The following is a 26038-nucleotide window of genomic DNA, read 5'->3' on the forward strand; positions in this document are numbered from 1 at the left end:
ATGTGTTCCCCCTGTTCACGGTGGGATCTCTATGCCCGTTGATCTGGGAAATGTTAAGGGTACTCTCTAGAAAAAAGCTGCTGGAGAATTTCATTGTTCAAGGATATGAATGTCTCTCACTTTGTCTCACAATGTTCAGTCAGTCTCACTTTTCAACCACATGATTAAATGAACTAAATCAATAGCATAGCAATCAATAGCAATAATGAACTAAATCAATAGCATAGCAATCAATAAGCACAGCAATGCTGCTATTATTGAATTTCTTCATGATAATAGACAGTAACAGAATTAACTATAATAATGTAATTTCCTGCTATTATCCCCTACGCACTAGACTACTCCCTGTCTAGCTCATAATAATTGATTGATATATGTAAATTGCCTGTACTGTATAAGGAAAAACAGATAATGAGCAAGAAAGAAAAATAGTGGGAAAATTCATGATATTGAAAAAGTGTCTGGTTATAATGAAGAAGATGTTGTTGCACTATTATGCCGTTCAATGACTGTTCTGAATGAGTGAATAGTCAGCCTTGTTGCATTATTCTCACTTTACATCCAGATAATCTCTCTACCGAAATCTCACGGTTTCCTTTCAGAGGAAAACGCTGGAGACGTCAGTCAGTTGGATGAATAAGAGGTACGTAGGCCTACATTGAATTACCCTTTGATTCACACAAACGTTTATTCTAATTGATGCGCCTCAACTTCTTCTCAATGCTATTACACTTAGCACAAATCTGGAGATAGACTGCGCTTTCATTTTTTGTTTGTACTAATTATTATACAATTTCCTGTCCAGAATATTGTATAAAATCTGTTATGAAGAACTAAGTTCGTATCGTACGTGTGATCATTGTGCAAAAACAATTCTGTATGGTTTCATTGATGTTAGGATTGAAAACATAGAGATACCTAGGTAATAAACTCGATGAAAATATTATACTGTACTCTTTGATAAAACAATGAAATATTACCTATGCAGAAGTGCTTTAATACAATTGAATATTTATCAATTTTATTGAATTTTTTTTGAATATTTTATCACCTAATTATAAAAACGATCCATATTGAGGCTATACTGAAAGAAAATTGTTAACTTGATTTGAAGGATTGATAATTATAATAAATTATTATAGCCTAATAATACTATAAAATATCACATAATAGATAGTAAATACAACTATTTTTTAGAATAATAATCAGTAATTCGGTAACTATTCTTTTTTCATTCCAAATAAACCCAAAATGCGATCGAAAATGATGTAAATGAATTTGATTCAATAACTCAATCAATTGATTGTTATAATTAGTATCAATATTCTTAACACTTGATGGTCTTCAATACTTCAGATGAGCTTCCTTCGAATCCTAGAATAGAAGCTAACCATCATTTAATTTTTACAAGAGGTCAGAATGCTAATTTATTAACTCTTAGGATACCGGGGCTAATGAAAATTCAAGGACAATAAGTGATAAGCCTGAAATTAATTGGCAAAGTAATAAATTCTTGTGATTTTTCAACATTGATAATATTTGAAGGGATTGTTACGCTCTGAAGTTAACATAGCCGCCGCCCGCCGTGCGTTGAGTTTTCCTTATAGTGTGATTCTACGGTATTTGTAAATTCGATTTTGCGTAATTATTGTAAATTTCCGCTCATTGTTCATGAATACATAAGTCCTGATTTTCAGTTAAGATTTGGTTGGAGTCAGAATTGATGTTATAAAGACGAGTAATTATTCAAAAAACACAATAGCCTATACATCTAGACAAATTATGTTGAATAGGTAACAATTTGTAAATAATCTGATAATAGAAAATAAGAAAACGCTTAATGCTTCATTGAGATTCACTATTAGTATGATCAAGAATAATATTCAGCTTTGATAATAATAATAAATTTGACTAAAAATAATACTGTATTCATCAAATATTAATAAAAATTGCTGAACGATGTAATAATTTCAAAAACAGCTTATAATATTATTCTATTAAACCTTCTGAATTTTCAGATACTAAGTGATGTTGAATAACTATCCATTTTATTGCTGTTAACCTCCTTACTTCGATCTCCACACAAAGATATAGTTATTTAAATATGGAAAAACTCATAATAGTTAATAGATAACGTCTCTATCTTTTACAATGGATTTCTGTTACTGAATAGTGGCTAATATAAATTCTTATTAATAAAAACCATGAATTTTACTCCTTTTTCTTCGTGAAACATTATATTTAATAAATTAATATTATTTTAATGGTAGCCGCTATATGTTATATTTCCAGAGAGGTATTCTTTCCATTTCTCCAAACTACAAGACTTGCCTATTAGTACAGGTGACATGAGTCTACTTGCTGAAGCATGTAATCACACACACATATCTCGATTATCAGACTCTTGTTTCCCTGCATTAACTCATGTAATACTTTTGCGGATGTACTACCGGATGACTCTACTACCGCAATGTTAAAACCTTATTGTCCATATTTCAAGTTTGAGGAAGCTTAGTGCTACTTCCATAACGAAAACAGCACTTTGTTTCTGCTCACACTTGCACTTTTTCGAAACTATTCGCTAAATAATTACGTAATAATCATCAGTTTGCGAAAGCTGAGTTGTACTACTTGTCGGAAGACTTTTTCTCTTGATCCTGGATACTAAAGATTTTACTCTGTACTCCTAATAGCTTTTATACTTGATAAGTTTGTGAGGTATTATGGTATATATTACAAATTCTGTTTTTTATGTAGGAGTCAAGTGTCTCATCAGCTAGACATAAGGTGTACATCACTACTCCTTCTCCATCATCATCATCATTATCTTCTTTCACTCCTCCATGGGAATCTAAAAAAACACTCAAATATTACTTATCTCATTCCACGGATATACTCAGACTAGGTACCTACTTCTAATATCTACCATTTTATAATGATGTAACATAATCAATATGGCAGAAATAATGATTGAATTATCTTTATTGGCCCTTAAATTTATAGTTTTATTTCTTTATCAAATTCATTTTCTTAAGAATAAACTGATGAATACCGTAATGGAAAATATTTTCCCCAACTTAATGGTCTCTCATAAACGTTAAGCATGAGTAAAGCTATAAGAGAAAACAAAATTGTAGGCTAGCCTTCTAGGCTATACAGTAATATTAAGGTAAAATAAAACACATCATCTCTGTGTTTTATGATGTGAAATAAAACACATCAATTCCACAAGATCTCTGTTCATAGTGTAAACTAAATTCAGTAATTACTATAATACTTCACACTGAATATATTATGAGGGCGTTTGCCTATTGTCAATGGACTTTTAATGGAATAAAGTCCAAATTCACACATTCATGGTTGGAATTGATACAAATGAATTAATGTGAAAAAATATTTATACAAAGCTGTTGGAAGGTTTATGTTATGGTTGGCCTACGTTATATTTAGAAATCAAATATAGATATGCACTACACACTTCCCGAGTCTTGTACTCGATTTTTGGCCTGAATGTCTCTGATAATCTTTATTTTGGGTGAGATTTCGTTCGAAACATGAGTTACCGTACCACGCGAGTAAGTTGTCAATTTGCTACGTACCAATACGGATAGAAAAACACGAGAAGTGACCGCGAATATGGACATAGAATATGAGGTGAAAGTTGAATGCTAGGAAAACTCCAAATTAGACTACGGTTTCGACAAAGTTGTAATTATAACGGTTCAATAGGTGTGAGAATTTACACACTTTGGATATGGTATGTAGTAGGCCTACATATTTGTGACATTTTCGATGTATATTTTTTTTTTTCAATAAACATCAAGTATTAAATTCTATCTAGAGATTGAAATGATCTCCATTCAAAATATGGTATTCCTGGCATGTGGTTACGCTGTGTAGGATAAATATCCCTCAACAATCAAATTCTATTACGCATTCCATGGTTTAGTAATGAAATATAAGGGAGCGATGAAGAGGCCACAATAAATAAAGAGGTCACTATAAATTTCAATTAGCCTCCACATTATTATTATAATATTTCATAAGGAACGAACAAATTAATTTTCACCCCATTAATCAATATAGAACTTGATATAAATGTCCCATTCAGTGCTGAATAAATTATCGAAAGTTTAAAATATTGAGTTATTCATTTCGCCTACAAGAAATTTGATACTGATTTCTTTCAATATGTAATAGGGTTCTTGCTTTTTTATAATACCTATTACTTGTGCAATCCGATTTTGAATCACAGAATGTTTGAATAGTTACTTAACAATGGATTATATCAATTAAGAAGTTATACAGTAAAGAAATGCCATCCAATGGAAATATCACAACATAAAAAGATCAATCACTTATTTGAAGACTTGTGTAATAAATATATAATCACGAAAGTTTAGAGGTAGATTCAGAGTACGGTATGTCAGATGTAGATTCAATAGTTTCATAGGTCCACTAGTCTTATATCGTAATCAATCAAATGCCGTGCAGCATAATGATTACAACATGAAATGATTAATTAGTTTCAATATCATTCTAGCTAACACGATAAAAGAATCATGTCCTATAACAAAAGGTTCATATTTTCTCTATCAATGTTTTAAACTCAGTAGGCTACTGATCTTTCTTAATTTCCATTGAGAATCATTCATACATCAACGGCAGTCAAATCATTGTAGAGTATTCTGAAAGTATATTCAAATTGTTAGCCTATTGCTCATTCAAAATGTTATAGTCTTAGTTAAACTTACAACCACGCTTATAGAACTTGCAGTGGAGAACAACTGTTACGTACGGTAAGTATAAGTACCGTATAGCTATAACCTCGTCAACAATGGTTAGCCTATTCAACTAATATTATAATTATATTATTTATTTGATATATTACAATATTACAAGGCCAATAATTTATTTATACATGTCGTACATGTAGTTATAATTGTATTATTTGTACTAGAATAGGTAAACGGCACCTCAAAGCACCTATAGTGAGGTCCACGTAATAATGGCAGTAGATGAAGATAGAAGAATAGCGATGCCAATTCTCTGCATTAATTAATTATATTTCTACACTGTCAAAAACATAATTGGCATCGTTGTGGACCTATAAAAGGATAGCACCACCGGCTATGTCGAATGATAGACAAGGATAGTAAAACCAAAGTTGATCAAATACTGTCATTATAACGTGAACCTCACTATAGGAAAGAACAAGGGTTCCTTCTTCTGTGTTCAAAGTATATCCATGATTTTTTATTGTACCGCTAGCAATTTTGAAAGAATCGTGTACCATGGCTAGAAAATGATCTCTTATCTCTATTAATCTTTTTGAAGCTCTAGGCCTTCCTTTGCAGCGAACTAGATACGGGAATAGGCCTGCGAGTTATTACGATTGATCTCTATCTCTTCTTATTTCCAGTGTGTAGTGAACTTAGTAGGCCCCCTCCACAAGGATCACCGTTAGAAAACTGCTGTAATCTGTAATAATTATTGTACGCTACCGGTACGTCACACAAAGATTGTATGTTGCTTTCTTCCTTTGAAACGTTACATGTACTACGCGATTAATTCGGAAACAATTACATGAAATCCAATGCATGCATATAATATAGTTGCATAGGTAATTTGAAATAAGATCATCTGCAATGAGGTCTGCTGGTCTCCCCATGCAATAAATTGTCATGCAGGTCTACTACTTAAAGGCTGTGCTAAGGCTAAAAATAAACTTTCTACTGGTGATATTTTTCAAAGTTTTTCGATTTGTATATCATCAAGCTATCAAAATGAAAAAGTTTTCTCAGGAAAAGATTTGTTTTCCGATCATTACTTTTTGAGATATGAGCACCTAAAGTTTAAATTTTTGGAACAGAACATTTCAAATTCGGTAAGAGATAAATCCATGAGATTTAGAGGATAAATTCTTCATGTTGATCTAATAAAACAAAAATTTTCTGAAAATATCAATTTTTGGGAAAGTTATTCAATTTACTAAAAATGACAAAAAATAACTTTTAGTTGAGTTATTTTTGGTAAATTCAATAACCTACTCAAAAATCTAAATTTTCAGAAAATTTTTGTTCTACTAGATCAACAATACCATGAAGAATTTATCCTCCAAATCTCATGGATTTATCTCTTACCGAATTTGAAATGTTCTGTCCCAAAAATGTAAACTTTAGGCGCTCATATCTCAAAAAGTAATGATCGAAAAAAAATTTCCTGAGAAAACTTTTTCATTTTGATAGATTGATGATATACACATCGAAAAACTTCGAAAAATATCACCAGTAGAAAGTTTATTTTTAGCCTTTGCACAGCCTTAAACTCTACGTTTCCATAAAATTGGCTAGAGATTCGGAAGTTTGATAATAGCCTATATTGATCGACTTGAAAGAAAAATGAGAGATTAGTAGCCTACGTTACATATTTGAATTTGCAATTTGAAAACTCCTCATCATACTATATTACTATCATACTGGTTTTAGGTTTTACTGGAATTTTTTGTGTAGTTGAGGTTTATCAGAGATTGACAATGGTGTAATAACCGAAACCGGTCTTTCTAATTATCAATAAATCAGTGGTTTTTTGACAATTTCTTAATCTTTTTCATTCAATTTTACTGGAATGAATTTTCCTTCTAATGGCATGAAGTATGATTACGGTACTGTTCTGGAAAACTCATCGTTTGACTCTTTGTAATTAGAGTATTATTCTTCAGAGTATATTTGAGAGTTCCTATCCTTAAACTGCTTCCAGAGTTAGAATAGCAACACTTTTCTCGATTATTCCATTTTTAGTCAAATGAATGATCCTAATTTCAACTACGAGTTACTTGATTATTCCTTTCTTATTTCGAATAACTTTTATTTGGTGGGTGCACTTGCTAACATTATAACAACGGAACTGTCTCAAAATATGGATGCTCTTAACACTATTTTCATTGACAAGTACCAAAAAAGCTGTACTTCAAACTTTATTTTTTATCACTAATAGAAGGAAAAAGTAGGCTACACGTAACAAGAAATTAATAGATATAATACTATAGCTATTGCTGCTTTTACTTTTATCAATAGAATGATATTTTACAATAATGGACATGATTTCTGGAATACCGGTATCTGCTTAGGAATTTCATTCGCGAAATTCTAGTATATTGAACTAAAAATGAAATCCAAAACTGATGAAATGATTGTGAACTTGGAGCAATCATTTAAATCCCCGGTTTGCGATATTTGATACAAAATGAAAATCAAAACAAACTATTATTTTCTAATCTTTCTTTCCCCAAATTACTTAAGTGGCAGATAATCTTCATCGACATTTCCATGACCTTAAAATACAATATAACAGATAAATTATTTTAGAAAAAAAAAATAATTCCGAAAATAAATCGGAACAAACTATCCACGGTCATCGGTCAATAAAATATTCCTAGTATCACGCGCAGTGGATTCCTGCTGCTACAGCCGTTTTGAAGACTACCGTTTTATAATGGCACTGCACATTCAACAAATCACCGACGCGTATTAATAGGCGTTTGCTTTCCTATGGGAGCATTATTTCCGTTCTTCACTGCCACCTATATAGCTTCCACGCTCATTCTATTTCACTACCTCTCTTTCCATTTCATTCTTCTTCCAGATCCGCTATTCTACGATGTCCATTGCCCGCACGCACATTTTCTCGCACGAAAGTCGGTCAGTTGTGTTTGCATCGGAACCTAGGCACCGTTCTATTACAATTAAAAATCAGTAGGCATGCCTGAAATTCATGCGAGCACTGATATTAGAATAAGTTGAATTCACGTCGTTTTTCAGGGTTGGCTCATGAGCTTGAGATTGGTGAGAACTTGACTTACCCAGTAAACTATTGGTACTATATAGTATCAGCTAGACGTTGCGATTATTAAAAAAGAAAATTTAGAACAATTTCCAGTTCAGGATTACCGTACGGTAATCGTAATTATCGTGTAGTATAGCACCTGAACAAAATAATAAATCTTATCGTGATATCAGGACTTCTCGTGATTCTCCTCATCTATAATACACTATGAATGCTATTTTTTCTATAAATATATATTTTTTTGCTTGAGTATCTTTATTCTATGTTATTTTTCAGTGAAATCGGTGTTGTAACGTTGGAAGTTGAATAAATAAATACGTATAGTTTGAGGTGAATATAATTATAGCTCACAAGAAAATGTACACTTTTGATCAATTATTGCATTCATTCATACGATATTATATTTGTTCCTACTGATGTCAATTAATGTTTGTATTAGCAATAGTGTTTAGTCCAATAAAAAATAGTATTCTAGAGGATTTGAAAACATATAATAGAAGGGATTTGTTACAATAAAGTACCTACATCAGTTGGCTTATATTTCTTGATTATTTTCAATAGGCCTATCAATATTAATGATAGAAGTTCAAATATATTTATTGTGATGTAAGGTTTTTCTAAACTGGAGGGAAGTTCCCTTAGGGAACTAAACATTGATTTAGAGGTTGACCTGGTAATTTATTCATAATAGATGGAGAACGGTATTCTCTTGATGCTGAAATAGAATATATAATTAGATTATAAGTTAATATTATGATGTTAGCTCTATCATAGAAAAACAATAGCATCAGTAGATATCCCATGGTATAGGGCGTTTATGTGGCAGCTTTTACTGTTATCTCAAGCCGATTACTGTCGATTTTTACTGTTTTGACCGGGTAAGAGTGTATGAACGGCACAATATGAGAGACTACCAGCGTCATAAAGCTTCACGGAAAAGAACTACGTGGACTGTAGGCTTGAGATAACAGTAAAAGTTGCGACATAAACGCCCTATACCATGGGATATCTACTTATGCTACGGTATTGTTTCTCTATGGTTCTATGCTTACGATCAAGTGGTGTAACATATAGGCTATTCAGGCAGTAGACTTTCCAGTAATGAGTATAGGTATATAAAGTTTATTCATATAAAAGTTCCTGTAAGAGCTTTAATCAAATTTTTGAATTACAAGAATAATCAGGTGAGATAAGTTTGAGATTCAAAGGGTGTACGAACTATATATAGGACCTACATATACGGTACATAGTTTTGCATGAGAAAGGTGGAACAGAGTCTCACAATTTTCCATAACGACAGATTCTTTTGAAAACTCTTGAATTTCTCAACACTTCTACCATTTACAACATCACCTGATAATTACCAATGCCAATGAAAGTGTTTACCTTCATTGCTCCAATTCAGTCGGCAAAGGTTCATCGGTTTGAGATGAGCAAACTCTCTTGACTTCTCACTAATTAAGAATCATTCCTATGAAAGGAAGTGTCACTGAAATAAGCATGTCCTTCGATCTCATGCCTGGATTGGACTTGGACTTAAAAGCACTCGGACTTCGCTTATAAAGTGTTGATAATCAGGTTTTTCTCGTCTAATGATTCGTTCTTGGGTAGAACAGAGATTCGTTCAATCTAATATTGGGAAATAGTGGACGGTTTAAGAGCAATTGTAGACGTGACCTAACTGGATTGTAAGTGAATCATAGAGCAGAGTAGTGGATGTGATGTGAATTAATTAGCTTTGTTGCACCTTGTCTGTCCGATTCTAGTCACCTGGTAACGGTCTGATGAGAAGTCACTTAGCTATGCGATTCAGCCTCTCCTCTAAACGTTGCTGCTGGCCAAATAAATATAAGGACTTGAAACCTCTACAACTCATACAAGGGTGCTGTTCTAGTTCAACTGCAACTCACTGAAGAATAATTTTCTAGGTCCTTATAAAGAATAGTTCTAAAATAACATCGATCAACTTACATATAATTTATCGAATTTTTCTTAATTGATTAAATAAAAAAAATTTCTGACAAAATTATAATTATTTATTTATTTATACATTAATAGATACAATCATTCTCAACTATGAATGATTGGGAAAGGAACAACAGGCTTAAAGCCCAAAACTGTTCCTTTCCCAAATTTAGATAGAAATTGTCCAAAAATAGGTTATGTTTACACTACACGTTTTTTGTCCAATTTTGAGTCCAAAATATTTATAAACTACAAATTTAAAATTTAGGAAAGTTGAAAACCAAATTAAATAGTAATACTTCACTAAATCATCACTAATAACTGAAAATACTGTATTAATAATTGAAAATTTTAAAACGCGAAAAGAAACTCAAACGTACTCATATAGGGCTACAGTTTAAAAACGGATTCAAATAACTTAAAATAGCTTTCTGAATATTCAGAATCCTATATAAATTCCTTGATCTAATAAAATACTGAATAAATAGCTAGTGACTAACTTATTAGTGTTCTCCAATTTAGTATTTTTTTAAAATACTGAATAAATAACTAGTGACCGCCTTATTAGTGTTCCCCTAAAATGTTCCTACTTACAAAAATATATATAGGTCTACAGTTTAAAAACGAATTCAAATTTGAGTTTAAAATAATTTTAGTTTTTCAATGAAGATATATTATGATTTAATAAATATTTGTGTTCAGAGTGAGTAACATTAGGTAATATCCCAGAGTGATTATCTTGTTAATTGTCGCGTACCAAGTAAAGTCTTTTTCTATAAGTCTTATTTCGGTTAGTGGAGTCAGTTTAAGTTAAGCTAATTTATGGTGCAATGGACAAAAGAGAACAATCAGTTACAAAAATGAAGAAATATAATCAGGTTAATTAAGAAATATAATTATTGTTATTGATTGTTTTCTATTGTATGTAAAGGATTATTTTTATATATCCCTCAAATAGCTTACAGCTAGAGTGATATTATCGCACTATTGTAACACTCAAATAAATAAATAAATACAGTAACTAAAAATAGCTTCCATAGTTTCTGAATATTGAGAATTATATAAATTCCTCGATCCAATAAAATATACTGAGTAAATAACCAGTGACTTACTTATTAGTGTTTCCCTAAAATGTTCCGTGACTTACTTTTACCAATAGTAGTTGTAGTAGTTACCATTACAATTGCTAGTAATTAAAGTACCAACTCGTAACTTCTGTCAAAATTTATTGAACCTTTCTCTTCACTTCACAATACCGTACATCCATAATAAGTAGTCCACATTCTCTTTAATCGATCTAATTTCACAAACTTTCATGATTTAATATTCTTCAATAATGAATATAAGAAGGCTTAAGAATAGTATATTGCTATTTCATTGCTAGGATGCCTAGAGATCACTGTCAGGGCCGCAGAGTTGTAATAACTATCAGCAGAGCAACGGAGAAGGAAAGAAAAGAGAGATTATTCGGATTTGAATAGAATCGTTTGTAAACTCTCTTTTGCTAATTAGCCTATGGGCTCTTTGCAATCACTATAGAAAGAGTCTATTTTCCACGCTGCTATGCAGTTGGAAGTAAAAGTTTGTGGAAGAAACAATTTATTAATTTTTCCTAAGCTACTATGATAACTTTCTATTATGATATTAATCGACATTATATCAGCGTAGCATAACTTGATAGAATAATAAATGGAATTAGGAAGAAAATTTTGAAATGGATCTTCACACATATTTTGTTTCAGGGCGAACTGAAATTGAAAATTGGATAAGCGAACTGAATTTGAATGATTTCCTCTACAAGTCATGCAAATGAATCTTCCATAAATTGTTACGTATTCGCTGAAAAAAATTACTCAGTTTTCTTAAATGTCTCTATCAATTTGCTTCTATTTCTAATTATTTCCAAGATAGTTCTATGAACAATCTTAGATATCACAACTTTTATAATTATGTTCTATATTCATGAGACTCATCACAAATAATAAAATTATTACCGTATATTCCCACATTTTTAGAAGAAGAGAATTATATTAACTATCAATGATATTAGTCAGACAATGGTATTGATAAATTGGCGATAAACAATTGCGGTGGAAAACGTAGTTTCCAATTTTTTAAATGTTTAGCAATTAGTTTTACAAGTGGTGAAGATTGTTATTGGAACTAGTATAATTCCATCATCAGAGGAAGCAATGAATGGAAAGTTTATTGCCAATATATAATTTGAAAATTTGAATTTTTTAAATATCTACTGTATATTTTGATAATAATGATTGATTAATAGATAAATTTTGAATAGTACAAGGTACTTACGATCTTGAATGATGTTCCAACGCAATGCATGTTTGAAGAACTGAATTTAAAACAAATAATCCCTTTGTTGCTTAAGTTTGAAATTAAATTCACACTATTGATTCATCCCACTCAATCATTTCGATAACAATTACTATTGGTTATTCACAGGTACTTTTCAAGATTAAAAAGATTTTTTTTCATCAATTCTGTATTTGCAATTGCAATTCATGAAATGGAAAACGAGTTGACCAATGTGAGAAAGAAATCACCAAGAAGAACTAGTGAGCAAAAAAAGATGAAATGATAATATATATAAAAGCAATGAAAAGAGCTAATTTAAGAATGAAAAATGTGAATTTAAGAATCACAAAGAAATCTTCAAATTATTTTAAGACTTTGTGGGCTTGAATACCCTTGAAAATACTCGTGCTCATTAGGTGTACTTTACATTATTAATATTTTATTGGAGCACATCACTCGAGCATAGTATATATACAAAAGCATAGTCAAAATTAAATCAAAAGTGCTTAACATTCTGAAGTTGAAATTGAAACCTCAGAAAAAATACTTTTTATCATTCATTCAAGAAAATTATTATAAGAATTAGGAGAATTATGAGGAGAATAGGAGGAATAATGACATAAGTAACTGCCAGAGTATACTTCCATGGAGAGGATAGGTGCCGGTATTGGTCAGTCATACTCTTTCAAATCTAATTCTCAAAGTGAATATGTACAACAGTGTGAACCAGAATAAGTGAAGAAAAATGTACTAAGAAAAAACAAACTCACGTGCATTAAGAAGACCACTCTATTGAACATTTGAGTGGGAGAGGATTGAGGAGAAAGAAGAGAATAGTCAGGTTTTTGCTACGGTGATCATCCAGCACCTACACCTACTATACCACGAGTGGGCCTATCAGCCGACTATTAGCTCACAGTCCAAACGAATCAAGTACTGAACTATATTGTGAATGGGTACAGTTAGTCAGCTCCATGTCAACTGCTGGAGAATATACACCGCGGGCTAGCCATTTCCCCCGTAGCTTTCTCTCGATTCCCCCTACTCGCACTCATCAAATAATCATTCTCTATTTCTTTCTATCATGCAATTATTTTCGTTGAATCCTCTAGTAAAATGTTAAAAGCATTACAAAGTTAGCGGAATAATCAACTAGCTGCACTGCGGAAGCTATTAAGGAGCTAATCATAATGTATTGTCGAAGATTCAGAGAAACATGGAAGTGGATAAAAACACTTCACTTGAATGGGCTACTTTTGTACAAATTAATAAAAACAATATAAAAAATTGCAGTACCCTTTATAAGGGGGATCCTTTATAAACTACAAGTTTTTATATTGTTTTTATTAATGGAAGTGGATATCTAACAAGAATTTGAATAGCAGCTGAACCATCTAACAAATTATTGTGATACTATCAATTATATTGATTTATATTACTGCATATTGCTTTTTCATTATGATCGTTTAATAGGAAAAAATATTTGAAAAACAATTTCAAACAAATTTTGAGTTAACTATTACCTTGATAGTATTTACTCCCCAATTATATAAAATAGGATTGGTGCGTTAATTGTCGGTCCCGGCTGAAGTATATTATAACAGTCGTGAGGCCAGTTGACGGCTCAAATTATGAATTCAGTCTAGGTGGGATTTTCCGGTAAAATACTTTTTATTCATTTATTAATATTAATTTTCAATGAATAAAGATGATAATGATATTTTTCAAATAATATTACTTTTTTCAATATTATTTTCATTCGCTAATTGAACCCTTGCACACATGGACGGTGGATGATTAATATGCAAATTTGATTGACTTCTTTTATTGATAGGATCTCACTGCGAAAATAGTACACTTCTCCATCCAAGCAATAATGTTGATCTGAATTTATAATAAAGAATTATTTTAAATGATTCATTGATTAGGATCAGCTAGCATGGTAATATAGAAAATTAAATTAAAAGTATATAAACATGGAAATTCTAGTTTTTTCACTCAATCCACTTATTGTAAAATGAAATCTTGAATCTTGTAGATGGGAGTTCTGAATAGTATTGGAAAATTTGTCTGACAGGAAAAACGTTATTGTTGTAAATAACAAGAATAATAATTATTATGTTACCGTATTATTAACATGTAGGCTAGAATAATTAATATGTATGAATTGACAAGCAAATACCGGAATAGCCAGAAATCAACAAGAGAATAATATTCTTGTTGGTTTCTGTCAATTATTGAAACTTATTGTGCCATAGACGTAATAGTATTCCTGCCATGACAATATTTTCCAAAGTGCCAGCCAAATAATGTCCGTCCATACAGTAATATAAATAACTCTCTATACCAACAGTGTTTCCAAAGTCCAATGTACCTAGAATACATTCTAGATACCTTGAGTGTGTTGTCTATTGTCATGAGTTTTTTAAACTCAGTTTCTACTATTATAATATTTATATGGTCATACAATTTTAATCCTTCTCTATCCTTCTGTTTGCCAAACAACCAGAAAACATTATATTTGTCATTGATAATTGCGATACCAAGTAAACAAAAATGTGACTCGGAATACATTAAAAAAATTGAAAATCAAGACAAGTTGAACTTATTTGCTTTTTGCTCGGCAGGAGACAAAGCTCACCAGCACTTCATGCTTTCTTAGGTTGTTCATCAACAAGAAAATATGTTTCAGAGGTGGGAATAAACATTTATAGATATCACACATCATAATCATTGACAATAATGTGTTTGATTTTCGTGGAACAACTATTTTCAGTAACAGAAAATTTGATGTTGGTTATCCATCTTGTTTCCACTATTGTTATTACTATCGTAATTAATAAAACCTTCAAGTGAAAAAACACTCACATTTTTTGATGTGGCGACGTACGTTTCGTGCTGGTATTGCACATAACCATAGTTAAATACGATAGTAAGAAAATTTGAGTTTAATTTCAAACCGATAATGATAGATTGATCAATAATTACAAGAATATTAGTGACTAATCTTTCATCATGGTAAATTAGCCGCAAAAAATAATGCAGTTCAAATAAGCCGCCAACTCAGAGCGCGGGCCTGGACGAGCTGGCTATTGGTCGATAAAGGTGAGCAGAGCAAGTGCACCAACATGAAAAGTTAAAACGAAAATCACATAACGAGTCATAAATTTTTTTGAAGAAAGCTAGTAACATATCTATCGATAATTCAATAAATTTCAGAGAATAGTACTATTCAAGCTTGAGTTTCGTTTATTCTTATTTGTAATTCATGTATCACAAGTCACAGTCATGCTCTTAAATCTTTTTGTAACAGATGTACGGCATGTGCATTCATTTTATAAAAGAGAAAAGGCGAAATACGAATGAGTGTGAACACATCTATTTTGCTTGCAGATGAGAGTGCAGACGACAGATTGACAGAAATCTTTGCCGTTATGTCGTCTACATCAACTGAAATATTCATAATAGTAATTATTCTAATTATACCCTTCCTTTACGAAAGTAGTAAAGCATTCAGGTATTATTTAAAGTTTTTCCTTTATTATGGGATTATAATGTTGACTTCAATAATAGTGATACCAATCATGATTTGGCATCCGCGCGATGTTCGGAATTTAGTGTAAGTACAAAATAGATTGCCTTTATTTTTGAATTATAACAAGACATTCTTTTAAGTTTGAAAATTCTATGAAAGTTCTTAATCTGTGCATTTCAATTTGATCACATTGCATATTTTACCATGGTCATTTTTCAACGTTCTCATATTGAAGAGGTTATGTGAAGCAAATTGTAGACTCTCATGCTAAGCATCAATTTATATCTATTCTGTCTTCAAAGAAGCGGTTTTTTTTCATTATTACAATGATATCTTTATCTAAAACCCTATAGATTAAATATGATAGATATCTTCATATGTGCCTGATATTAAAAGGGTGATAACTTGAGCCGACTTTGCTAATCATCATTACATAGGTCTACAGGTATGGTTTTCAAAATTATGACAAATATTTTTCATTTAAATCATTGCATTGCTTTCAGGTTGGCGTCCATGCTATGCAATCATATTTCCCGGCTACTGGGACTGAATTGGGAGTTGAAGGGCAGACAGTACTTGGAAAAGGAAGAAGCTTGTGTCATAGTAGCCAATCACCAAAGCTCTCTTGACATTCTTGGTAAATAAGTTGAAACTCTTCAAATGTTCAAAGAAAATCATTCTTCAAAAACTACAATAAGACCAGTTGCTTTTTCACTATACATGATGTCCCACGAAAGGTGAAACAGCCAATAAAGACCATAGATTCTACATTCTATTTTCAACAAAAAATGTTCAGTACAAGTTTCTTGTATCGACCTCAGTTTTTGTGATATATATCAATTTTTTGTGATATAGGTATACCAATTTTTTGATATTTCTGAAAAAAATTCAATAACAACTAGAGAGTTGTTGACTATAAATCAACTCTAATTCTTGGGATATGGTTGGAAAGAAGGAGAAATTTTCAATAAAATTCATATAATTTGTTTCTTTGTTTGACGTTTTTGAAATTTTTATAAGCGTCAATGTTAAAAACAGTACATTCGTCGAGTTCAGAGTTAATTTTGAAACAGTTTGAGCGCTTATGAAAAGTTGAAAAACGTCAAACAATGAAACAATCTTATTGGAAATTTCTTCCTCATTCTAACCATATTCTTAGAATCATATTTTGACTCATAGTTTTCTAGTTATTAAAGGGTTTCAAAAGTATAGAAAGATCGATATATCTTAATAACTAAGGTGGATGTAAGAAAATTTTACTATTCATTTTTTGTTGAAAATTTCATGTAGAATCTATGGTCTTCGGGTGTTACACCTTATGGGCACTCTACAAAATGTTTTGAGACATATCAGTTCACATTGATGCAAAAAAGAAGAGGTAACGAAGCAAAATTGAAATGAATACCTATTGATGAGATCCACGTTTAAAATTCAGTGAGTTCCATTCGACAGCATACCGTAGTTGACAAGTTTCTTTTTCCACCCCCTTCTATAGTAGATAGTTGTTAATAACATCTTCATGATATATCTGATGTAAAATTAATAGATTCTAAAGCAATTCCAACCATTCACCCCCAATTGATAGTAAGGGGCTGCAACTCAACAATTTTTTAATTTACATTTTATGTAAACCTCCACCACATGATAGATCATTTTATAGATTTTCTTCAGAAAAAACTGCACAAAATAAAAATTAATTTACTACCCATATCCAAAATAACGGTACACCAAAGCTTTAAAAATAACACGTTAACATAGCTATCGTTCTATGATAGAATTCATCCGTGAATTAATGAACAGCTTTTAAACTTACATTAGGAACTCACTTTTCTTGTTTCGTTGATCTTAAAATATCAAATGTGTAATTGTATGAACAATATTAAAATTAATTTAATTTCAATAATGATGTGATATTTCTCGTTGCAGGAATGTTTGAACTGTGGCCAGTGATGCAAAAATGCACAGTTGTAGCAAAGAAGGAGTTATTCTACGCTTGGCCGTTTGGTATTGCCGCTTGGTTATGTGGCCTAATTTTCATTGACAGACTGAACTCCGAATCTGCTAAAACAGCAATAAACTGCTCGATTGAACAGCTAAAAACCGATAAGGTACTGTAGTATATAGCGTCTTTGGTGTTTTTTTCTTGAATTTTTATGGACATCGACTTCGGACAATATGTAACGATTTTTGGAAAAAATATCAAGTGAGTTTCTTGTAGAGTCGAGTACAAGACTACCAGAACTACTCAATTTCGAACAACAGAAATTGTTAATTTCGTGAGATTTGAAATAATTTCTGTTACAGCAGGTTGGGAAAATTGATGATCCGATTCCACCAAGAAGAATAATGAAGGAATGTTTCTTCATATTATGAAAAGTGTTCTTGGAGACATTATTTCATGATATATAGGATGTTTCAGAAGTAGTGTCGAACATTTTAGGGTATTGTTCCTGGATAATAGGAGACTACAAATGTATTTTAAGTGTCAAAAACTCAGTGGTTTTCCTTATAGCTGCCATTTTGTTTTTTTTTCACTAAGGAATTTTTATCTCAAGAACGAAATGATGTATTGATCTGAAATTTTGGCATGAATATTTATCATATAAAGACTCAACTTGAAAAAAAAATACAAGAGACAAAAAAGTTAGCAAATTTTATCAAGATTTCAAGGATACCTCATTTATTAAGATTGGTCAAAGAATAACAAAGAAATTTATCATTTTCGTATTGCATGCATGACCACTTTTCACAATTTCAACATCAATATTACTTTTAATTCCAATTGTATTTATGATGAAGCTTTGAAACTCGGTATGGCTCCATATGGCCATCCAGCTGATTTTACAGTGTTTTTAATACTGGGTCCGGCAGTCAAACCTGACGGTTTTTAAGTGGGGATAGGTGGTGGTGGGGGTGACTGGGCGGGTGGGGATGGGCGCCATCTTGTTCACCTTGAGTGGAAGTTCATTAGTTCAGTAACAATGGAGCGTTGGACCGCTGAACATCGTGCGTTTGTAGTCGAGACTTTTTTTAGAAATAATGATTCTGTGATTCTAACGCAAAGGAGTTTCCGTATACGGTTTTAACATTCCCCCTCGTGGTGCGATCCCGTCACGAAACACAATTCTTCTGTGGGTTCGGAACTTTCAGAACACTGCGTTTGGAACCACAAGAAGGAGAGGAGGATCACCTCGAACGGTAAGAACTCCTGCTAACGTTGAGGCTGTTCGACATGCTTTTGAACGGAGCCCTCTGCCATTCGTCACGCCCAAGCTCTTCGGATCTCCGACCGGTCTGTGAGACGTATTCTTCATGACGACTTGAGCTTCCAGCCTTACAAGATTGCTATTGTTCAAGAGTTACAAGCAGGAGATTTTGGTAGAAGGTTGAATTTTGCTGAAACCATGTTAAGAAAGATTGAGGAAGACCCTGGAATCATTGTTTTGACTTCAGACGAAGCTCATTTCCACCTTAATGGATGTGTTAATAAACAAAATTTCCGTTATTGGGCCCCAAATAACCCACGGGAACTTCATCAGCGGCCTCTTCACTGTGAAAAAGTAACTGTCTGGGCTGCAGTGTTTAGGTCAACAGTTATAGGGCCTTATTTTTTTGAAGAGGGTGGCCATACAGTGACAGTGAACTCAGAGCGTTATGTTGCCATGATCCGTGACTTTCTCATTCCTGAGTTACGTCGCCACCGCATACCTCTCAGGAGGGTATGGTTTCAGCAGGACGGAGCTACTGCCCATACCTCGCGGGCCTCCATGGCTCAACTCAGAGGATTTTTCCCAGGCAAGCTGATCTCGCTCAGGGGTGACATTGAATGGCCAGCACGTTCTCCCGACTTGTCCCCTTGTGACTTTTATCTGTGGGGGTATCTCAAGGGAAGAGTGTATGTTGACAAGCCAAGAAATTTGGATCAACTGAAGGAGAATATTCGGCGAGAACTTCGTGAGATCCCGCGGCAAACGTTGGAGAGAGTCATGACGAACTTTTCCAAGAGACTCGTACAGTGTACAGAAAATGGTGGTCAACATTTAAATGACGTAATTTTTGCGCCGTAAGCTATTTTTCAATTTTTTTTAATACTAAATGTAATTTCCAATTCTCCTCTTTACAATAAAAAAAAATATATAAATATATCTCAACAGCTTTTTAATTTATCCAAATATCAAAAACCGTCAGGTTTGACTGCCGGACCCAGTATGATCATTTTTGTTCATGATCATGCATGTTGTACGAAAATAATTACTTTATCTGTTATTCTCTGACCAATCTCAATAAATGAGGTATCTTTGAAATCTTGATAAAATTAGCTAACTTTTTTGTCTCTTGTAAATTCTCTGTAAAGTTTTCGTGAAATTTGCAATAAAAAATTAAAAATGGCCGCCATTTTGAATATGTACATAGAACATTTTTTTATTTAATGTTTTAAAGTTGAGTCTTTATAGCATAAATATTCATGCCAAATTTCAGATCAATACAACATTTCATTCTTGAGATAAAAATTTCTACGTGAAAAAAACAAAATGGCAGCTATAAGGATAACCGCTGAGTTTTGGACACTTCATATATGTCATTTGTAGTCTCCTATTATCCAGGAACAATACCCTAAAATGTTCGACACTACTTCTGAAACACTCTGTATATCATATTGATTGTGAATTACTGAAGTGTATATCACTTTGAATGTGAGAGATTAAATGTGGTTGTTCAAAACTCATGACATGTCTGAAAACATGTTTGACTCTTGCCAGAATATCTTTTGATAGTCTAATCAATGGAAGCTGAAACCTAATTACACTATTCGAAAATTAACATTTTTCAGAAGCATGTCATTCATTCCTGTGTAATGATTATAGTGATTCTGCATTTTTTTATTTGAGATCTGGATTGATCTAAAATCCAGATTGATTTTGAGATTCTGGATTTTTTATTGATTTTGAGATCAAGCAAGCACATTTCAAATGTATTTCTCCGTTAGAATCTCAAGCATGCTATCATGACAATGCCAAGCATGCTTGTTTTGTGAACCACAATCCCAGGTACAGCAATGCATGGAAATGTTAAAATCTATTGAAAGCATTCAAATAGTTTTCTAGAATTCGATCAGTATTGATTGGACATATTTTGCTTAAAATGGGATGATTCCAATCAAATTTCATTTCTCTGTCTAGCCTATATTATAGTAGGCTATAGTTCTATTGAATAATTTTGGATTGATATTTGGTTGTAATGAAAATTTAATTATTGTTATAATTGTTATTATTTTAGTATTTGATTTCCTTTCAGATTCAGTTACTTATTTTGTTGATTAATAATAATTATTTTTGATTGATTTGATGTTTCAGCTGGAAAACTTGATTTGAAGTTTTATTTGTTTTCAATTTTGAGCACAACTCTATTACACTCCACACTTGAAATACAGTAGTACTTCATGAGATAGGCCTACATGCTGTAGTGCATCATGCTTGCAAGGATCACGCTATTAGAATGTAGGTATAATTTGTTTTGTTTCAATATCAATAGTATTTTTTATTTTAAGCTTAATATTTTTAATTGTGGTATTCAAGCTAATCTTCGACAACCTAAACTGAGGAGTTTAGCAAAAGAGAGCAAGTACGTATTTTAGGGTATTTTCAACTAACATTGTATTGTATTGATTTTTTGGAAAAAGAATACAGTATTCGAGTGTATTTTCAACTTATAATTTGCATTGTATTGTTCGTTTTGTACAATTAATTGTCATAAGTGATTCTTGGTTCTTGTATGTATTATTTTTGAATATAAATTATGTGTGAAGAAAATCATAAAGTATTGACAGTTGATTCTATTACATTCATTATATTTCAAACGCTTCTATTTTAACTCTAATTTATGGCTTGGTTCTACGAGCTATGTTGCTGCTATCAAATGAAATGAAAAAATTTTTAGGCGGAGTTGAGACTTTTAAGTCCACTCAACCTCGATTATCTATTTTCGCTATTATCGAAGAGTATGCGTTTATTCTAAAACTCTCTCAATTATAACTGCTGTAAAAAGAATAGATGCATTATTCATCCAATATTTCTGTTTTTAGTTTGTTATACTTGAATGCTTTCTAAACCTTTTTCTGTTATGAATTCTGTATACTTTTGGCTTTAATCTCTTTCATTCATATTTCATGTAACTCATTTGAAATATGTTAGGATGTGCATAAATGATATGAAGGGGTTTTTTAATTTCATTAATTCTACTGAAATGCTCGCCTTATTTTTGCTACCGGTTATTATTACAGAATATTAATATTTTCCAATTGAATCTGTCAATTATTTGATATCCATCCCATGTTAATGCTCGTAATTTCAATTGAATGTCATTATTGAATAGTAATGTGATGATGAATATCGGTTTAGCTCATCATTAGTGATAATATTTTTAATGCCTTTTAAGTCTAGAATTATCAATTTTATTTTATTTGTGAATATTTCAGGTTAAATTGTGGATCTTCCCAGAAGGTACCAGAAAGAACACTGGTGAAATCCATAGCTTCAAAAAAGGGGCGTTTCACACAGCAATCAATGCGGAGCTTCCAATTCTTCCAATAGTTTTTACTGAATTCTATTTCCTAGACAAATATCAGAAAAGGCTTGATACAGGTATGCTCCTCTAGAACCATTCATTTTCCTATGAAATACTGAGTCCCGATTGCACAATCGCCTGTTAAATCATGATTAAATACATAAAGATGTTTCTGGCTATTATGACAACATTGTGACAACACTAATCAACCTTTTTTTATTATTTTTTTAGCTATCCAATAATCCTCTGTATATAATAATAATATTCAATAAGATTCTGAATGCATCAAGATTGTTGTTTCCTTTCTCTCTGTAAAACTTTTATTATGCAACTCTGGTTTGCGCACAGGCATTTTTTGCCCATGCAGACCATTTTCTAAAGATTTATTTGGCTTAGTGTATTCATGAGGTTGTTTTTATTCTTTGTTGTTGTTTTATTTTGAAAATGAGTACATAAGATTATTACTTTGTAAAGTGCATTTTTTTTTTAAATAAATATCTTTTGTCAGCCTGTTTGAGCTGCAGGCCTGCACAGTAGTACACATCGTATTGTCAGTAGAAGCACTACAGTACTAGGTACTTTCATATCAATGTATATATGATGAATATTAGGTGAAATTGCAAGTAATTCCCATTCAATTTTGTTAATATTGTTCTTGTTTTTCCATTTATTTTTTTTACAACTGGTAAGCACGACATTTTTTTTTTAGTTTGTAATGTTATTGTGTATAGTACTATATTGTTAGTATTTTTATAATGTTCAACTGATACTGAAGTTCTCTCTCCTTTTTTTCTTGTCTTTTTAGTTTTATTATTATTTTTTCTCTTTCTTAATTTGCTTCGTGTTAAGTGTAACACTTCATTTTTTCTACCCAAACAGGTTTTTGTAACCTTTGGAATTATTTTCCATGATAATGATTTTTTTGTAATGCTCTTTAGGGTATGATTATGATTTTTCAGTTATCTTGTAATTATCTCCGTAACTGGCAATTTCATGCTCTGTAGGCTATATATTGTAGAAAAATGGAAAATAAATTGATTTGATTAAATGCCGCGTGGACCAATCTCAGAAGCCTTCAATCTCTGATTGTGGCATTTATTCACGAATAAAACACACTTTTGTGAGACTGGGCTTAAATCGTTAATAAAATAATATTTAGGCTCTATTGTCAATTTGACAACACTTAATCTAGAGAAATTCAGAACAATTAAGAAATAATTTATTCAGGAAAACAGTTGAGGAATTATAAGTTTTATTAAAGTGTATCGAAACAGTTTCTACTAAATTCTCATATTTTTGACAATGACAATCTGATCTATTGTATCCCAAATATTTTTTATAATATGTAAAAAAGATTATAAACATTTTTATTGTATTAAAAAAATGTATATCATTGAAGCTTCACTAAGGCGTGAATTGTTCAGGTGTAATAAGATGACATCAATTTAATGAAACCAATCAGACAGGCTATTTAAAACTACAGCAATTGTCAAGAAATTTAAAAAAAATCACAGGATTATGTATGTACACATAAAGCTTTTACGTCGACAGTTTGAATAATTTGAATGTCTTCAAAATTACGATGATGTTTTCCAACAGCAAAAGAGTAATAAAAGTGCTGGTTTCAGGTCACATTGTGATAACAGTTCTTCCTCCAATCAGCACCAAAGGATTGAGTCAGAGTGATGTGCCAAAACTGGCTGAGTCGACTAGGCAGCTGATGGTCGATGCTTTCAACAAGGCAACCTACAAACTTAAAGAAGAACTGTTGCTCTAAACGTTACAAGTGCTAATTCAACAAGATTATCTCACATACTTCCGTTAGGCTAATTAATTATAGGCTTTTCTAAAGTGCTTGTACCAACATTATTAATCAAGTTCTCTTCTTTAGTAATATCCAGATTATACCATTTTTATGTTATCAACTAACTCTAACGGAGAGCTGACACTGAAAAACTTCAATGTTGATGCTTCATCTTGCATGTACACATTGATCTGGGCGCTGGGCCTCGACACACATATATCAGTCTGCGGGCAGTGGTCACCGCGGTCATGTCTTAGTTATATCTATAACCTCCTAAGACCGCTCAGAACGCTCTCCATGTAGGCCCTTAATTTTGAATAGCATTGCAATGATTGTGCATAATGTGTTAATGCTAAACTATATAAAATAATGCATTCTATGGATCCAATTCTAAAACCCATAGCACCTCCGGTAGATATTGTACTAATATTTCTCTACGACACAGTAAGTTTATAGAAGTGTTATGGATAATTGAAACATGCATTTATTGAAAATCAATGTTCTATACGCAAGAAACAACCAATATTATAGATGTTAATGTGGATAAAACATGTTTTAATGTTGTTAAACAAAGTGTGTTATTATTTTCTGTACATCCATGTATAATAGACTAATAATGATGTTATTTCTGTCTTAAAATTAAAAAAAATTAATCAGACGCAAAGCGAAATGATAATTGAAAAATGATAAATCAAAGTTTTGTAATTTTTGAAGTTAAGGTGCATTTTCGTTTGTGCGTAAATTTCCGCAATCGACGACGACAAGCATTTTTGACATTCATATTGCTCAAATGTTAAGTGTGCTAAAACAACTGATCAAATAACTTTTCATTATTTGTGTTCATTATTCAAGAATCAGAAAATTTCTAATAATATCAACATATTGCCATTTAAAAGTATAGACTCAACTTCTCACATCAAAACATAATTTTACATAATCTTTTAGGTTATTTAGACAAATTTAAATCTACCCAGAGATCCTCACCCTGTCGTGGTCGACATTTTTATCAAGTCTTGATTTTTATTCAATGATGATGAAGTAATTAAAAATCAACATTCAATTCTGACTTACTGTGAATGAATCATTTTAAAGAGATTTCTATTGACTGTAATTTATAGGAGGCCATATGTGTGAAAAAGATTTGGATCTTTTTCCAACCGGAGATTGCAAAAGAAAAGCTGAATAGAATATAATCGGCATTTGTGTGAGTTTTTTCATTCCACAGCCTTACTAGTTTAGTAGAACTCCAATTATCCGAACTCCGATCATCCGAATCACTTTTAGAAAAAAAGTACGCGACATTTCTGTTACGTCGCCCATGTCTGTGAAATAGGCTATAATTATTAGTGGTACTATATTATAATCTTAATCTAGTATTAACGGTTTATTTTTTATGATAATATTAACACTCTTTTAAAAAAAATTCATATTGTAAGGATTTCTACAGTTATTATAATTAAAGTAAATGATATCATATAGGACTATTAATTTTTTTTCAAATATTCCGTTCTTTTATAGAAATTTCAATAGTCCCAATTATCCGAATATTTGAATAACCAAATGGGGTCAGGTGCCAATTTATTAGGATAATTGGAGTTCTACTGTACCTACTATATGAATTTGGATACTAGCACAGCCACGTCCTCTAATAATTGCCATGCCCAAAATATTGGCAACATTGGGAGGTATAGTATAGTGGTGAAAAAAATAATCTTGCTGGTAAGATTCCAACCGTCAGCATTCCTTACGAAAAACGCCTACGTTTCTCTTTCAACCAATGCTCACTATACAACACTGTCATTCTCCCTATAGTGAGGTCCACGTTGAAATGTCAGTGTAGGTGACATTTGTCAGTGTCAGTGTAGGTCAGTGAAGGTCAGTGTAGGTCAGTGAAATGTCAGTGTAGGTCAGTGTAGGAGAAAAAGGTTGCAAGATCGCAGCCTTGCCACCCAAACAGCTGATGCTGGTATATCTGATGAATTTAACTGTTCATTATTGTTGAAAATAGT

The 26038-nt window shown here is 31.9% G+C and overlaps 2 protein-coding genes across 4 annotated transcripts in view; one reads left to right on the plus strand and one right to left on the minus strand.

The window, feature by feature from the left end:
* LOC111059148 (O-acyltransferase like protein) overlaps positions 1-13079 on the minus strand; it is a 38635-nt gene extending 25556 nt beyond the window's left edge. The window contains exon 1 of one of the 2 annotated variants that reach the window (XM_039432132.1): positions 12897-13079. In XM_039432132.1, coding sequence (XP_039288066.1) covers positions 12897-12926 — 30 coding nt within the window. In that variant the 5' untranslated portion in view covers positions 12927-13079. Of the gene's footprint in view, positions 1-12123; positions 12158-12896 lie in introns of those variants that run through there. The other variant, XM_039432131.1, reaches the window with a different exon arrangement.
* On the plus strand, positions 543-24598 carry LOC111064398 (1-acyl-sn-glycerol-3-phosphate acyltransferase alpha). 2 transcript variants are annotated; one of them, XM_039432134.1, is made up of 5 exons: positions 543-643; positions 16165-16298; positions 17588-17769; positions 22137-22302; positions 23854-24598. In XM_039432134.1, the coding sequence occupies exons 1-5, from the start codon at positions 633-635 to the stop codon at positions 24000-24002; spliced, it is 642 nt and encodes a 213-aa protein (XP_039288068.1). In that variant the 5' UTR covers positions 543-632; the 3' UTR covers positions 24003-24598. The 2 variants fall into 2 exon arrangements, with proteins under 2 accessions (XP_039288068.1, XP_039288067.1); XM_039432133.1 differs by lacking the exon at positions 543-643 and adding an exon at positions 15506-15745.
* The last annotated feature ends 1440 nt before the right edge of the window (positions 24599-26038 follow it).

This window comes from Nilaparvata lugens, chromosome 7 (assembly GCF_014356525.2).
Source record: "Nilaparvata lugens isolate BPH chromosome 7, ASM1435652v1, whole genome shotgun sequence".
Classification (NCBI taxonomy): domain Eukaryota; kingdom Metazoa; phylum Arthropoda; class Insecta; order Hemiptera; family Delphacidae; genus Nilaparvata; species Nilaparvata lugens.

Excerpts from the sequence above, each read along its gene's own strand:
- LOC111064398 (XM_039432133.1), top strand. The coding sequence starts at position 15,561 with ATGTCGTCTACATCAACTGAAATATTCATAATAGTAATTATTCTAATT. Across the intron at positions 16,299-17,587 it reads AAGCTCTCTTGACATTCTTG|GAATGTTTGAACTGTGGCCA; the intron begins GTAAATAAGTTG and ends TTCTCGTTGCAG. Across the intron at positions 17,770-22,136 it reads AACAGCTAAAAACCGATAAG|GTTAAATTGTGGATCTTCCC; the intron begins GTACTGTAGTAT and ends TGAATATTTCAG.